This window comes from Mustela putorius, unplaced genomic scaffold (assembly GCF_011764305.1).
Source record: "Mustela putorius furo isolate JIRA1106 unplaced genomic scaffold, ASM1176430v1.1 tig00000785_pilon_pilon_pilon, whole genome shotgun sequence".
NCBI classification, from domain to species: domain Eukaryota; kingdom Metazoa; phylum Chordata; class Mammalia; order Carnivora; family Mustelidae; genus Mustela; species Mustela putorius.
In genome coordinates this window covers 10714624-10730587 of record NW_025421480.1, presented here as the reverse complement: position 1 = coordinate 10730587, position 15964 = coordinate 10714624, and the positions used below count along the sequence as shown (strand labels likewise).

The following is a 15964-nucleotide window of genomic DNA, read 5'->3' as shown; positions in this document are numbered from 1 at the left end:
GCTCAGTTTTTATTTGCTTGTATGTTTTAGATTCCTCATGTAGGTGAAATCATATGGTATATGTCATCTTCTTGTCTGACTTATTTCACTCAGCATAATGCCTTCAAGATCGATCCATGTTGTCTCAAATGGCAGGTTTTCCTTCTTTCTATGGCTGAGTAATAATCCTTTGTGTATCAGTACCACATTTTCTTGATCCATTCACCCACTGGTGAACTCCTAAGTTGTTTCCATATCTTGGCAATTACAAATAATGCTGTAATGAACATGGGGTTGTGTATGTCTTTGTGAGTTAGTATTTTCGTCTTCTTTGGGCAGATACCCGGAAGTGGAATTGCTGGGTCATATGGCAGTTCTGTGTTTAGTTTTCTGGGGAGCCTCTACACCGTCTTCCATAGCAGCTGCCTCATTTTGCATCTGCACCATCAGTGCACAAGGTTCCCTTTTCTCCACATCCTTGCCGGCTTGTTACTTCTTGTCTTTTTTATAATAGCCGTTCTAACAGGTATGAGGTGATACCTCGTGGTCGTTTTGATTTGCATTTCCCTGGTGATGGGTGATGTTGAGCATTTTTTCATGTACCTATTGGCATTTGGAGATCTTCTTAAGAAAAATGTCTCTTCGGGTCCTCTGCCCAGTTTTTAATTGGATGGATTTTTTTTTTGCTATTGACTCATATGAGTTCTTTATATATTTGGGGTATTAACCCGTACCAGATACATGATTTGCAAATATTTTCTTCCATTTTCATTTTGTTGATGGTTTCCTTTGCTGTGCAGAAGCCTTTTAGTTTGATAAAATGTATATATTTTTGGAATCGTCAGTAAAGTAGTGGAAAAACAGAAGTCCGAAGATAGCCTTTACATTTCAGAAGTAATGGCACATGTACTTTTTCAAGAAGGTTAGCTTTACACATGACATAGTTTCTTGTATCTTCGACTCCTTACTGTTTTCTCCTTCTAAGTGCATGTGTATGTGTATTTAATCTTCTCTCCTTGACCGCTGTAAACCGTAGTGTTTTTTTTCTAGACCTTTTGGCACTGGAACAGGATGCTGTCTTTGGCCTGGAATCCCTTCTGGTACTTTGTAGTCAAGATGATAGTCCAGGTGCTCAAGCCACTTTAAAGGTGAAAATATCACTTATTTTAATATAATGCCTATTTTTATTGAATAAACTAGGGATTGGCAATCTCTCTGTAAAGGACCAGATAGTAAATATTTTAAGTTTTATAGGCTGTATACTCTTTGTCACAACTACTCAATTCTGCAGTTGTAGGACAAAGCAGCCGTTGGCAGTGGGTCAAGGGAACATATAGGCAGCGTGGTGGTATGGGAGTAAAACTTCATTATAAAACGAGGCCGGAGTTGGCCAAAGGGCAGTGCTTTGTCAACCCCAGCTCAAACAAACATTTACCCTTGATCTTCACTTTCCAAACTATCCCATTGACCGTTGTTTTTCCAAAGGATAGACAAAGTAAAAATCTGAGCTTTGGCCTGAGTCAACAGTGTTTATTAAGTTGTAGTAAATACATATGAAAGTTCTGGACAATATAAACCAAAGGGAAATGGGCAGAGCTCCTGTACTTTACGAAGTTCATAATCTGAGGTGACATTGACAGGAGATATTTAAGATTTATTATAATATTTTTATTATATTTAAAATACTAGAGATATTTAAGACTTTAAGAAATGAAATGAAATTACTCTTATTGGAGTGAGATATGAAATATAATTTGTAATCGTAAAAAATTAAGAAGAGTGGGATTAGTGTGATTTGAAGGAAGTCATAACTTCGTTTTAGCATGTTAAAGGAAGGTTTGATGTCATACTGATGAAGAGTAAAGATATTAAGACCATTAAATAAAAACTGGTAAGAGGTGGGAAGTAGGCAATATGTGTTTGGCAAGTGATTCATCCCCAGAATCCCTTTGGAATCATAATACATTTACTTAAAAATTTAAAAAAGAGAAAGAGAGAAGGAAAACAAACCAGATCCTTTCCTCACCAATTGTAGGTGTCATGAAACACTGGACTCTGCGCAGTGGGACATACATAGATGGTCATGGGGTCCTGGTGTCAGAGCGGTTCCCCATCTGGAGGATACTGACGTTTATCTGAAGGACTAGAGTAGGAAGCAGAATGCACTAAGTTCCTTGGTAGTACAAACAGAAGTGCAGTTCTAACGAGAGGACAGTTGGGAGTGATGCCTTTCAACTGAGGATAATAGCGAAGATTTGTAAAGGAGATGTCATCTGAGTGCAGTCTTGGAAGATGGCGTAGAATTTCAGCATTGAGGAAAGACGATTTCAACCCAGGGGAACCACTGTCACAAAAGGCATGAAAACAGAAATGTACTTGTTTTGTTGGAAGAATTGTGAATAATCCACTGTGGCTAGATGACATAAACTATAAGACTAGAAAAATAGTTTGCAGCGCTGTCATGGAGGATTTCAGACATCATGCCAAGGAACTTTGTTTTGTTTCTGTAGGTAGTGAGGAGATATTAAAATTTTAAAGTAATGGGCATGCTGTGACCTTCTTTGTAATTGTTGTAATTTAAATGTGTCTATTATATGCCGAACTTTGTTGACAACTTGAATATGTATATACATTTCTTTCCTTCCTTACAAAAACGCATCTAGTGGAATTTCCCCCCTTTACTACTCATGAGGGGATTAAGACCCAGAAAGATAAAATAACTTGTCGAAAGCTATCTAGTTAATCAAGGGCAAGCTGATCTTTAACTCTGGATCAGTCAGATTCTGAAGACATCATTATGTCTTCATAACTTAACCTGAAAGCTACATGGCTGTAGTGTGAAGGGTGGGCCTTTCTTTTTAAGAGACTGGAATTAGGAAGAGATTTATATGTGGTAGAGAGAATGGAAAGGACGTGGATATTGAAGACTGGACAAAAGCGGAAATGACTAGAGGTAGCCGTCAGTTGGCTATGTAAAAGTGAGAGAACTTCTGGTTTCTAGTTCTGATGGCTGGGATATTAGCTGATGCCATTAATTGGCATCTGGTTCTAAAGCCAGTTGGTTTTTTTTAAAATTTCAGATGAGAAGTAAGAAAATTAGAAGCTTATTCCCTAGCTCTGTGTGCTTAAGAGTCACTTGGGACACCTTTTTGACTTCAAACTATCAATAACTCAAATACTTAAAAAAAAAAAAAAGCTAATTCATTAAGTTTTGAATAGGTAGTGTCTGAGAATCTATATTTTTACTAACATCATGGGTGATGCTGGCATAGGTAAGTTTACAAACCATATTGTAGAAGCAATTTTTGAAAAGCCGTGGAAGTGCAGGATGGTGCAGTCCCATCTGGCATGTATTTTGCCTCTTCACCATTGTGATTTTCTCTTCAAGTCTTTTTATTTTTTTTAATAGTTTTAGATTGAAATGAGTGGTTAGTATACAGTCCTGACTTACTTTCATTTTAAACATGGTGCATTTTTAGATTTTAGTAAGATTCAATATGCCATGTGTTCCTTATGAAGGAAAATGTTATGCCTACAAAAAGACCTTTCCTTGATTTTTCCTAATAACTGTACGGAGTTCTTTCTTTAAAGCTTCAGTTAATACCTTCAGGGTATAACTGGTCCATTTTCTATTCAATGTGCAGATTGCTCTAAATTGTATGGTGAAGTTGGCCAAGGGCAGGCCTCATCTTAGCCAGTCGGTGGTTGAGACCTTGTTGACCCAGCTGCATAGTGCCCAGGATGCTGCCCGGATCCTGATGTGCCATTGCCTGGCGGCTATTGCCATGCAGCTGCCGGTGCTGGGTGACGGCATGCTTGGGGACCTCATGGAACTCTACAAGGTGATCGGACGATCAGCCACAGACAAACAACAAGAACTTCTGGTAAAGAGCCACTTTTTGAACCTACTGGGATTGAATAGATCTGGTTTAGTGGGAATTACTTTAGGAATTCAGAACTGTTTCATTTTACTTAAAAAGATTAAAGTAATTGGGATATTTGGGTGGCACAGTCGATTAGGCATTTGACTCTCGATTTTGGCCCAGGTTATGATCTCAGGGTCATGAAATCAAGCCCTCTGTCAGGCACCAAGCTCATTGCTCAGTCTGCTTGAGATTCTCTGCTTCTCCCTCTGCCCCTCCCCATGCTCACTCTCTCAAATAAGCAAATCTTTAAAAAAAAAAAAAAAAGACGATACTAAGGGGATTGTGTATGATCAAGAGTATGCTGAAGTCAGAATAGAACTGGAACCATGAGCTTTTGACTGTTTCCACCTTTGATTTACAAGGTTCTGTTTAGTTCACATCTAAAACTGCCTTATTCCTAAGCCCTGTCAAGTCGGGTTAGTGTATAAAGTGAAAATAAAATTTTTTCTTTCTTGTACAAAGCAACTAATGAACTAAACCCTGTTTTATACTTTCAAAAATGTAAGTTATAAAGACCTAACAATTGACAGCCACCATAAATTAGCCCAAATTGCTTTTTTTCCAATTCAAGACCTCTTTAGCTGTTAGAATCCAGTTTAGATTTCCGGATAGTCCTGGGGCTAGGAAAGGTGTGTGCTTAGAAACAGAAGGCTCAAAAGCTGTATAAAATAATGTTTGGTTGAAAGTTCTCCAAGGCTGAGAGTAGGTTTCATTCTAAATAAGCAGAAATGAGATATAAGCCTTAAGGTGGCCACTCCATATTGTGGTCATCCGAATGTAGGGCTTGCAGGAAAACGAAATGAGAGTTCTTCCTCAAGCCCGTTTTGTATTTTATCCTCCAGGGGGCGTTGTATAAAAGAGTGCTCCCATCTCATTCCTGTCTTGAAAGGTTGCCCTGATGACCAAGTGGCAGTGGTCATGGGAATGACATCATACAGTTTTCACAATATATATGGACCTTTGTATGTATCAGCCTCAGAATCCTATTAAGTTTATTTCTTTTGGTTTTTTTATTGAAATGGCATTTTATTGAAGTTTATTTTTTATTGAAACGGCATTTTCAACTAGTATTCTTTATCCCCCTTTTCTTAGTACTGTTATAAACGGTTTTAAATTGTGAAACATAATATTCAAAAAACATAAGGAATAATATGAAAACATTTGCATCCATCACCTAGCTTAAAGGGAAAAATGTCCCCAGTCTAGTTAAATCGTACCTTCCTATCCACCTCCTTTACTGTATCTTCTTCCTTCTTCCAGAGGTAACCACTATCCTGAATTTGATGTTCATCTTTCCCATGCATGTTTTACATTTACTAGCTTAGAATATATCCTAAGTAATAAGCAGTATTATTTTGCATATCTTTAACTTTATATAAATGTTTCCTTGCTACATGAAATCTTTTGCATGTTGTCTGTCTATGCCTATTTTGTGTGAATCATCTAGACAGAGAAGTGTACCTCTAGTTTACCCATTTCTCTACTATAAAATATTTTATCGTGTGATTATATCATAATTTATGTACCTATATTTATGGGCATTGTTTCTAATTATTTCCTATTGTAAACAATGTTCTGAGCAATGGAGTAAATTGTTTAGTGGCCTCAAAGTAGAAAATTAATAAATGTCAAAGGAAAACAAATTTGATGGGCTCTAGTTTTTGTCGCATTTTGGGTAAAGTCATCTGTGACATTGGATAAAATTACATGTTTCCTTTATTTCTCTTACTTCTCGCTCAATGTTAGGTGAGTTTGGCCACTGTGATTTTTGTGGCCAGTCAGAAAGCACTATCTGCTGAAGTAAAGGCAGTAATTAAGCAGCAGCTTGAAAGTGTCTCCAATGGATGGACTGTTTACCGAATCGCCAGACAAGCATCCAGAATGGTACGTGTTATCCTTCACTAGGACCCAGGTTGGTGAAAATGGCAAACCTTAGATTGTGTGATTCTTACCCCTAGTCAAAACTGCAAATAAATACAGAACTATGTTTTAGTCATGGGATTGAAAGATGATAGTAAAAGAACCTAGTTCTTAACTTTTCTCACTTCACAATGGTATGTGTATTGTTATGGGACAAGTTCTACAGGATTCCAAAAATATGAGCTCTTTCTGGCTGAAGGTTATAGTGCCACTTCGTTTTGCCCTATGCTCTCATATCCACAGTTGCCTCCCACCCGCCACTTCTGTCCTCAAATATCAGAACCCCACATCTTTCTTCCCCACTCTCCCCAGCTTAGTCATTTTTACATGGGGACGGGGGCACGTTTTGGTATGCTGTTCCTTTCTCAGCCATGTGGAAAGCCTACCAATTTTTATTTTGTTTGAGAGGAAATACAGAGCTTGGGTAATATAGAAATCCTTCGGTTATAAGTCCACATAGCAAAGTTTGGGAAGCATTATTCTAGGTATTGTAATGCATGTTCTCGTTTTACCTCGGTTCTCAGATAGTGGGGGAGCTGTATTGGCAGGACTGTTCTTTGTTATACCCAACACCCCCAAGCGTCCAGGTGCTGCGGGGTACTTAGCATTTCTGGCCCCCAGGCCTTCCGTGGCACTCACATTCCTCCCACCAGCTTCCCTCCCCAGTCATTCAGGAGGCAGGGGCGGTGCTTCTGCTTCTGATAATCACTTGCGGGAACTTGCTGGATTTCCCCGCCCGTCCCAGCCCCACTAACTAGCTCATACAGAGGGACATACACTAAGTGTTCACACTTTCTGTAGTTTGAACTAAAATTCTAGACTTGAGTTATAGTGAATTCCATTTATTTTCTCTTTGGAACTGTTTTAGAAAAGAACTAAAGGCATTCTGTTACATAAAAGCAGCTCAGCATATTTTCTCTGAAGAAATACTTAGACCGAGTCTTTAAAAATTACATAATATGAGGAATGGTTGTTAAAATGTATCCAAGCATTTGAGTTTGTCTTTCAGCTGCCTCATCAGCTAATTCAAGTATAAGAACCTCATCATGTGCCCACCCCGTCCTTTTCAGGGTAACCATGACATGGCCCGAGAGCTTTATCAGAGTTTGCTGACTCAGGTTGCCTCGGAACATTTCTACTTCTGGCTGAATAGTCTGAAGGAGTTCTCACATGCAGAACAGTGCCTCACCGGGTTGCAGGAGGAGAACTATAGTTCAGCACTTTCTTGCATTGCTGAGTCTTTAAAATTCTACCACAAAGGGATTGCTTCCCTAACAGTAAGTCCTCTTGATTCTCCTTTGGTGATGATGACTTGCATGAGAAACGTCATGCCTTTTTTTGTGGGTTATTCTGTTTGAACTACCTGGACAAATCCGCTGATAAGTATATTTAACAATATTAAATAATAGGACGTGGTGATAAATCCTTAACCCTTCCCCCACTTTTTCATATTCGTAAATTGATGAAAGTTTATCGTTTTATTTTTATCAACTAGCAGGTCCACATATGAGGTGGATTACTGAATCCATGCAGAAAGGTTAGGTAGAAGATAGGATGTTCCCTTTCCAGATTCCTGTTTATAAGAGGTATTGGGTCCCATCATATGTAAGCCCCACCACAACCCATTTCATGCCTGGCTGCTACTCACTAAGAAGCTAGAGTTTTTGTAGATAAAGAAGTTGTCAAGGATGCTAGTGTCCCACTTTTTACCGCTCTGTGATATCCTCCTATTCTCAATTAACAGTCAGCCAGCTACTATTCTTGTTTTCTCTGCCAGGAGACCAAAGGGGTTGCAAGAAGGGTAGACCTACATTAACATTTCTTATGTTTCCTTGGAATTAGTTATATTCTGAAGTAAGAACCTACCAAGATGAGCATTCTGTATTAATGCAAAGATTTATTTTCCCCTTTAAAGTAGAGTTTATGGGGCGCCTGGGTGGCTTACTTGTTAAGCATCTGCCTTTGGCTCAGATCATTATCCCAGGGACCTGGGATCCAGCCCCGCATCAGGCTCCCTGCCCAGTGGGGAAGCCTGCTTCTCCCCCTCAAACTACCCCCTGCTTGTGTTCCCTCTCTTTCTGTCTCTCTCTCTGATAAATAAATAAAATCTATAAATAAATAAATGAATAAATGGAGTAATGACACCTTCATTTTAAAAAAAAGAGTTTATATAATCAACATTAAACATTTTATAAGTATTGTCACACAGCTTTTAAAATTGTGTATATTTAGATGGAACCATAAAACTTTTGGTACCTGTTTATATGCATTTATCCCATAATCTAAAATATTTTTAGTGGTGGCCATCCCAAAAGAAGTGCTCTGAAGTAGAATAAAGAATAAACAGATGTCACAAAAGAGACAATATTCAGAATGCCGTTGGTACGTATCTTTGAAGTGTAATTTTTTTTTTGGCTAGGACTGATCAGCTGCTATTTTAAAACAGGAGCATAGGAATGGCTTCTCTCCATCTTAAAGGGTAGCATTGACTATTGTGATTCTTTCCTCTTGATTATTCTGGGAAAAGAGTGTTGCTGCCTACATCAGTTTAATAAATGCCTCAGAAAATCAAAAGGTACAATTATTGGTTGCAATCAGTAGAATTATTTCATTTTCTAGATCACGTGGAGCAGAAAATTGTTATCATTCAGTACAGTAGATGGTTGGAGCTCTGAAACAAGCCCGTAGAGCAGTGAAGCAGATAGAATTAGTATTATGAAAACCCTGTTGCATATTTAATAGTGTTCTAATGATTTGTGTGGTATGTGTTTTAATGAGGCTTGGCAGTGATTAAAGACTGAATTCTGACATAGAAAGAAAGTACTCAGTTGACAGAAGTCTCTTGTCTTGATCTCTCTTCTGCTGTTAACATATTATGACCTAAGGCAGGTGACTGGGCCTTACATCATCTCCTTTTGAAACGGAATTCTTTTATTCAGCAGACTATAAGCACTTACTGTGTTCCAGACACTGCTTTGTGGGGGGGGGGGGGGGAGACTAGGATAGAGAGGAAAGCAGTATAGTATGATTGTTACAGTCATTTGGAATTTATGACATTTCTGATTGTACTATACTATAAGGGTCTTTTAAATCATTTTTTTAAGGGTCTTTTAATCATTCATTTGGCAAGTATGGATTTGCAGTAGCCTTGTGTCTTTGTAACTGAGAAGATCTGAGCATGGACTGACCTTCTACTCCTGCCCCATGAATGACCCAACGTGAGATTGTACAGCTGCGAGAATTCTGCTTTTTACCTGCTTCAGCCAAAGTAAACAGAAGTTCAGGTTCTGTGCTTATGGGGGCCCCAGAGTAACACTGGGTGTCTAATCTCCCAACAGTAATTAATGATAGAGTTACCTTGCTTCTTAAGAATAGATATTGTGAAAGGTATTTTAGTTTTCTGTGCTGTGTAACAAATCACCACAAAATTAGCAACCTAAGACAACACCCACCCCCCTCTTTTATTTGAAAGAGAAGGAAGAGAGAGCAGGGGAGCACAGGAGCAGGGGGAGGAGCAGAGGGAGACGGACAAGCAAGACTCCACGCTGAGCACAGAGCACGTCATGACGCTGCATCCCACGACCCTGAGATCGGGACCTGAGCTGAAATCCAGAGTCCAGTGCTTAACTGACTGAGCCACCCAGGCGCCGCAGACAGCCCCCATTTATTATTTCATAGTGTCCTCCTGAGCCAGAGGTCCAGGCGTGGCTTAGCTGGGTCCTCTGCTCACTTTGTCAGAGATGCGGTCACAGCGTCATCTGGGGCCAGTCTTGTCTGAGGCTCAAGGACATGCAGGGTCCTCTTCTGAACTCATGTTGGCAGAATTTATTTCCTCACAGCTTCAGAGTTTGTGGAAGCTTCAAGGCCTGCAGGAAAATCTCTCCTTCAAGACTCTCTTCCAATGGGTTCACCTGATTAGGAGAGATTGAGCCAGAAAAATCTCCCTTTTGATTGATACAAAGTCACTTCATTAAGGATCTAAATTATATCCCCTAATTCATCACCTTTGCTGTATTCCATTGGTTAGAAACAAGTTACAGGTGTCATCCGCTTTCAGATTACTGAAGATGTGGATACCGGGGGATGTGAATCAGAGGAACCATCTTAGCATTCTGCCTATAGTGGTGGATTGCTAATTGTATTTATTTTATTTTATTTTTTAAAAGATTTTATTTATTTGAGAGAGAGCTGGGAGTGGGGGAGGGCAGGTATGTAGGCCCAGAGGAATAAGCAGACCCCCACCGAGCGCAGAGTCCTTCCTAGGGCTCGATCCCAGGACCCTGAAATCATGACTGAGCCGAAGTCAGATGCTTAACTGAGCCACCCACGTGCCCCATTTTTATTCATTTTAAAATAGTAAATATGTAGGACATCTCCATATATAGTGTAGAGGGTATATTAAAAAAATACAACAAATATCCAAGTATACCTAGTATCTTTAGGAAATGGGGCATGACCATTGCCTCTAAAACCCATGCATATTCCTCCTTGTTTGTCTTCCATTTCCTACCGCACAAAGGTAATCACCATCCTGAATCTTGTGCACCGTTCCCTTGCCTCTCTTTATAACTTTAACATGCATTTTTAGAACTCTGAACAAGGTACTGTTTTATGTTGTTTTTGAATTCTATATAAAAGAATCATATTTTTCTTCAACTTGCTTTAATTATCTAAATTATGTTCTCAAGATTCGTTTATCGTGTTGCATGAAGCTGTAGGTCAGTTTTACTGCTGCTTATTCTTCCATTATTTAAATATACATCAGTGTATTTGCCCATTCTAGTGTTGATGGAAGTTTTAATTTTCCCAGGTTTTTGCTATTCAAAACAGTACTGGTATGACCATTCTTGTACATATCTTTTGATACACATATGTAAAGCTTTTTCTAGGACATTGATTCTCAACGGGGTATGATTCTGCCCTTCCAGAGGACATTTGGCAATGTCTAGAGACATTTTTGGTTATCATGATTTGTCGTGGCGTTACTGGCATTTAGTGGGTACAGGCCAGAGATGCTGCTAAATGCCCAGCAAGTGCAGGACCATTCCCCTCACCCAAGAATTACTCGGTTCAACATGTAACTGGTATACTGAGAGTGAAAACCCTTCTCTAGGGCAGTAGACCTCAATCAAAGCTGTTTATCTGTTTCTTGCTCCAATTTAGAAGTGTGTCGGGGTGTCTCTCTTCGTCACAGGGTAAGGGGGACTGCTATTGGCTTTAATGTTGGATGTCTCATTGGAGAAGTTGTCTAATTTGGGTTAGTGGCTAAAGATGCTTCATCTCCTGAAATGCCCAGGACACTCCTGTGTCTGCTAAGAGACACTGCTCTGTATACTACCTGGGAGTGGAATGGCAAGGTTACGTCCACCCCAGTTGACTAGCTAATACCAGGCGGCTTTCTACAGTGGTTTACAAATTTATACCCCTCCCAGCAGTAGATAAGAGTTCCTGCCACTCCCCATTTACCCCCTCACTTGCTGTGTTATAGACATTCTGACTGACATTTCTCAAATTACTAATTCAATTAAACAGTTTATTTATTTATTAGATATAATTGACATAAAACATACTGGTTTCAGGTATACAGCACTGTGATCCAGTATTTGTAGATATTGTGAGTTGATCACTACAATAAGTCTAGTTAATATCTGCCACCATACATAGTTAGAAAAGATTTTTATGCTGAGGACTTTTAAGATCCACTCTCTTGGCGCCTTTCAGACATTTACTACAGGATTAACTATATTCATATACTATATACTACATCCCCATGATCTGTTTATTTTATAGCTGGAAGTTTTTAGTTTTGACCCCCTTCACCCATTTCACCCACCCACCATCTCCCCTCTCCCCTTCCCCCCTACCCCACCACTTCTGGCCACCTCAGATCTGCTCTCTATCTATGAGCTTGGAGTTTTTTTGGTTTTTTATTCCACATATAAGTGAGATCACACGGATTTTGTCTTTGTCTGAACTTGCCATAATGTCCTCAAGTCCATCTGTGTTGTGGCAGAAGGCAAAGTTTCACTGTTTTATGGCTGAATAATACTTCATTGCATATACATACCACATTGTCTCTCTCCATTCATCGTTGATCAACACTTAGGTTGTTTCCGTACCTATTGTGAATAATGCTGCAGCGAACCTGGGGATGTGTATGTCTTTCAGAGAATGGTTTTTATTCTTCAGATAAATACCCAGATGCGGAATTGCTGGATCACTGGATCATGAGGTAGTTCTGTTTTCAGTTTTCTGAGGAACCTCCATACTCCTCAGGGGCTGCCAGCAGTGCGCCGGAGTTCCCTTTGCTCCACATTCTCGACAACGCTTACTTGTTCTTGTCTTTTTGATGATGGCATTTCTAACAGGATAGGGCTGTGATTTGCATTTCCCTGATGATTATTGATCTTGAGCATCTTTTCATGTACCTGTTGGCTATCTTTATGTCTTGGGGAAAAAACTCTAGTCAGATCTAGCGCTAATTTTATAATCAGATTGCTGTTTGTTTTTTTGTTGTTGAGTTAGTAGGAGTTCTTTACATTTTTTGGATAGTAGCCCCTTATCAGATAAAGGACTTACAAATATTTTCTCTTATTCAATAGTGGCTTTTTCATTTTCTTGAAATAGTTAAACATTTTTTTTTCATTTTGGCCGTTTGTATTTTGGCTTTTTTCTGTTAACTGAAGTTTTTTCATTTTCCTAGCAGATTGTTTGTCTTATTGATTTAAATTTTTATTTTATTCATTTATTTGACAGAGATCACAAGTAGGCAGAGAGGCAGGCAGAGAGAGGAAGGGAAGCAGGCTCCCTGCGGAGCAGAGAGCCCAGTGCGGGACTCAATCCCAGGTCCCTGGGTCATGACCTGAGCGGAAGGCAGAGGCTTTAACCAATGAGCCACCCAGGCGCCCCTGTCTTGATGATTTATACGAGTTCCTTATGTGTTCTGGATACTAATTTTTGTAGGTTATATGAGTTGCAAATACCATCTACTTTTATAGCTTACCCCCCACCATTTTCTATCTTTTGATGAATAGCCATTCTTAGTAGTCTAAGACATAGTGGTCTTACTGGTCTTTCTTCCTTATGATTTCTGTTTTTTAAGAAATTTTTCCCGAGTGCATGCTCCCTTCACCTTCTCCCCAGATGTAAGCACTATTTCGATCTCTAAAACTATACATTAGTCTTGCCCTGTTGCTTATCATTAGTTAGGGAATCATGCAGTATTCTTGTGATTCTAGCTTGTTTTGCTCAACTTTCTGTTTGTGTGAGTCATTCATTTTGTGGTCCTTGTTGCCTGTTGCGGTAGTTCATTCATTTTCATTGCTCTGTGATACTCTTGATGACTGACTGTTCAAGCAATCTGTTTATCTGTTTTCATCACTGGGGAACATTTGGGTTATTTCCAGGTTGGGACTATTCAGAGTAATTTGTGAACTCTCTTAACGCACATCTTTTGGTATAAGTGCTCATTTCTTCTGGATGGTAGTGCTGTGTCATGACATACACTTGGGTTCAGCTTTGATAAATACTTTGATAAATACTGCCAAAAGTTGCCCATAAAGACTGCCAAAAACTGCCCATTTGGCAGTTTCCAGCTTACACTCTTACCATTATGAATGCCTTTTGGGGTTCATAGTGCTTCTTGAATCTGTGGCTTGATAACTTTGATCAGTTTTGAAACATATGGTCGTTGTCTCTAGCTATTGCTTCTGTCCCTTTCTTGCTCATTTGGGACTCCAAATACTGTGATGTTAACTCTCTGTACCATGTCTCTTTTATCTCTTACATTCTCTTCTGCCTCTACCATCTTTTTATCTCTCTATTCTTTTTTTTTTTTAAGATTTTTTTTTTATTTGACAGAGAGCTCACAAGTAGGCAGATAGGGGGAAGCAGGCTCCCTGCTGAGCAGAGAACCTGATGTGGGGCTCGATCCCAGGACCCCGAGACTGGGACTTGAGCCAAAGGCAGAGGCTTAACCCACTGAGCCACCCAGGTGCCCTTATCTCTCTATTCTTAACTCTAATTTTTTTTCTTTTCTTCTGACTTAATTTCCACTTCAGTAATTCTTTTTTTTTTTTTAAGATTTATTTATTTATTTTAAGTGGGCGGGGGCAGAGGGAGAGAGAGAATCTCAAGCAAACTCTACTTTGAGCTCAGAGCCTGTTGTGGAGCTCATGGGGCTAGACTCTTGAGATCATGACCTGAGCCAAAACTGAGAGTCGACGCTTAACTGATGGAGACATCCAGACACTCCCCACTTTAATAACTTACATTGTGTCTAATCTGCTGTCAAACCCATTCATTAAGTTCTTAATTTCACTTATTGTGGGGGTTTTTCAGTTCCAGAATTTCCATTTGGTTATTTTATATTTTCCAGTTCTCTGCCAGGATTCTCTGTCCTGTCATTTAATTTCTTTTAGCATATTAATCCTAGTTATTTTAAAATTTGTATCTTATGTTCTGTTTTCTGGATCTACTGTGGTTTGTATCTTTGACTTTTTTCCCCCCAACTTGCTTTGGAGAATTTTGTCTTTCTTGTGTGCTTTGTTATTTTTTTAATTTGGTTTTGGACAATGTGGATGAAAATTATAGTGATTACATCATCCAGAACCTTATGTATCTTCTTTTGCCTTTGGCAGGCAGTTAGGCTAAGATCCAACCAAGTACTGAACTGATTTAAGCAAGGCTTCAGTCTTGGGAGGGCCAGTGTGTTTTTGGGCTCTCCTGACTCCTAGGATGCAGCCCTTTGAGGTTATAGCCAAAAGTCTGAAGTGCTTCCTCAGCCTCCCTCCTCGTCTTAAGAGACTGCTGAAACTTCTGCTCAGCTTCTCAGACTCTCAGGAGCAGCTTTCAAGTTAGCAAACATCTCAAGGGAGAAAATGTCACCAAATGTCAGTCTTACCTCCTCGCATTTCCTATCTTACCATGATTTTTGGCTTCGAAATCCTTTTTGCCTTAATAAGCTCTTCGGTGCTTTCAAATTTATGTTCTTAATATTGTCAACAGTTTTCACAGCTGTTGTTAGTAGGAGGGCTGGTTTAAAATGGTCTAGTCCACGATTGCTTGGCTTATTCTTTCAAAATCTGCGATTATACTAAGTAAAATGAGCCAGTTGCAAGAAGGCAAATACTATGTGATTCCACTTTTATGAGATATCTCAAGAAGTCAGATTGATAGTAACAAAAGTAGAATGATGGTTATCGGTTTACATTATGGTTTACTCTTGGTTGGTGTGTGTTCTTTCCCACTGTGTGTGCTCGAACACACACACACACACACACACACACTTTTTTTTTAACTGAGCTCATCAGGTAAATTTCTTTTTAGCCATGTTGATTTCTTTAGGTAGCTCCATTTAGAAAAATGGATATGTACTACAAGTCAGAAGTTCCGTGCAATAGCATCATAAGCATGTCTAACAAAGATTTAACTTTGGGGCGCCTGGGTGGCTCAGTCAGTTTAGCATCCATCTCTTGATTCAGCTCAGGTGGTGATCTCAAGGTCATGAGACCCAGCCCTGCATCAAGCCCTGCATCAGGCTCTGCTCTCAGTGGCAGTCTACTTGAGATTCTCTTTCTCTCTCTGGTCCTGCCCCCCACTTGCATGCATACGCTCACACTCTCTCCCTCAAATAATAATAAATAAATCTTGAGGGGGGGAAAAAGGATTTAACTTTATATGTTTAGAGGAAAAGAAAGAAAGAACGAACAAGAAAAAAATGGAAGGAAAGGGGAAAATAGTTATTTAAATAATGGGGAAGCAAAATAGCAATCCAAATAGTAAGGGTAGTTCTTCTCAATTAGCTGATAACCCAGAACAAGCATTAGGGAGAGCTCTGAGTTTGTTGCTCCTTCACCTGCCTGTGTTGAATTCATTGAAAATAATTCCTCCCTGAGAAAGTTCAAGGATGATTCTGATCACATACGGGTTTTGTTTGACCTGCTAACCTTAGATTTCCAACCTGTGTTTACACTTTAGCTTCAATACAAAGAAAAGTAAATAATATCCTTTTTATTTCTCATTGGCATTATTCATAACAGCCATAATCTAAACTTTATTTCAAAGTCTTCGATAGGACAAATCTATCTCCTCCATGTTCTTTTGAACACGTGTACTCTCTCTAGCCTTGCTTTCCTTCA

The 15964-nt window shown here is 39.3% G+C and overlaps 1 protein-coding gene across 2 annotated transcripts in view; it reads left to right on the top strand.

The window, feature by feature from the left end:
- The window catches only part of INTS7 (integrator complex subunit 7), a 91701-nt gene that overhangs the window by 56339 nt on the left and 19398 nt on the right, over positions 1–15964 (top strand). For both annotated transcript variants that reach the window (XM_004756862.3, XM_013058463.2), the window contains 4 exons: positions 1030–1127; positions 3624–3863; positions 5652–5789; positions 6896–7102. In XM_004756862.3, the coding sequence (XP_004756919.1) occupies positions 1030–1127; positions 3624–3863; positions 5652–5789; positions 6896–7102 (683 nt within the window). The remainder of the gene's footprint in view (positions 1–1029; positions 1128–3623; positions 3864–5651; positions 5790–6895; positions 7103–15964) is intronic.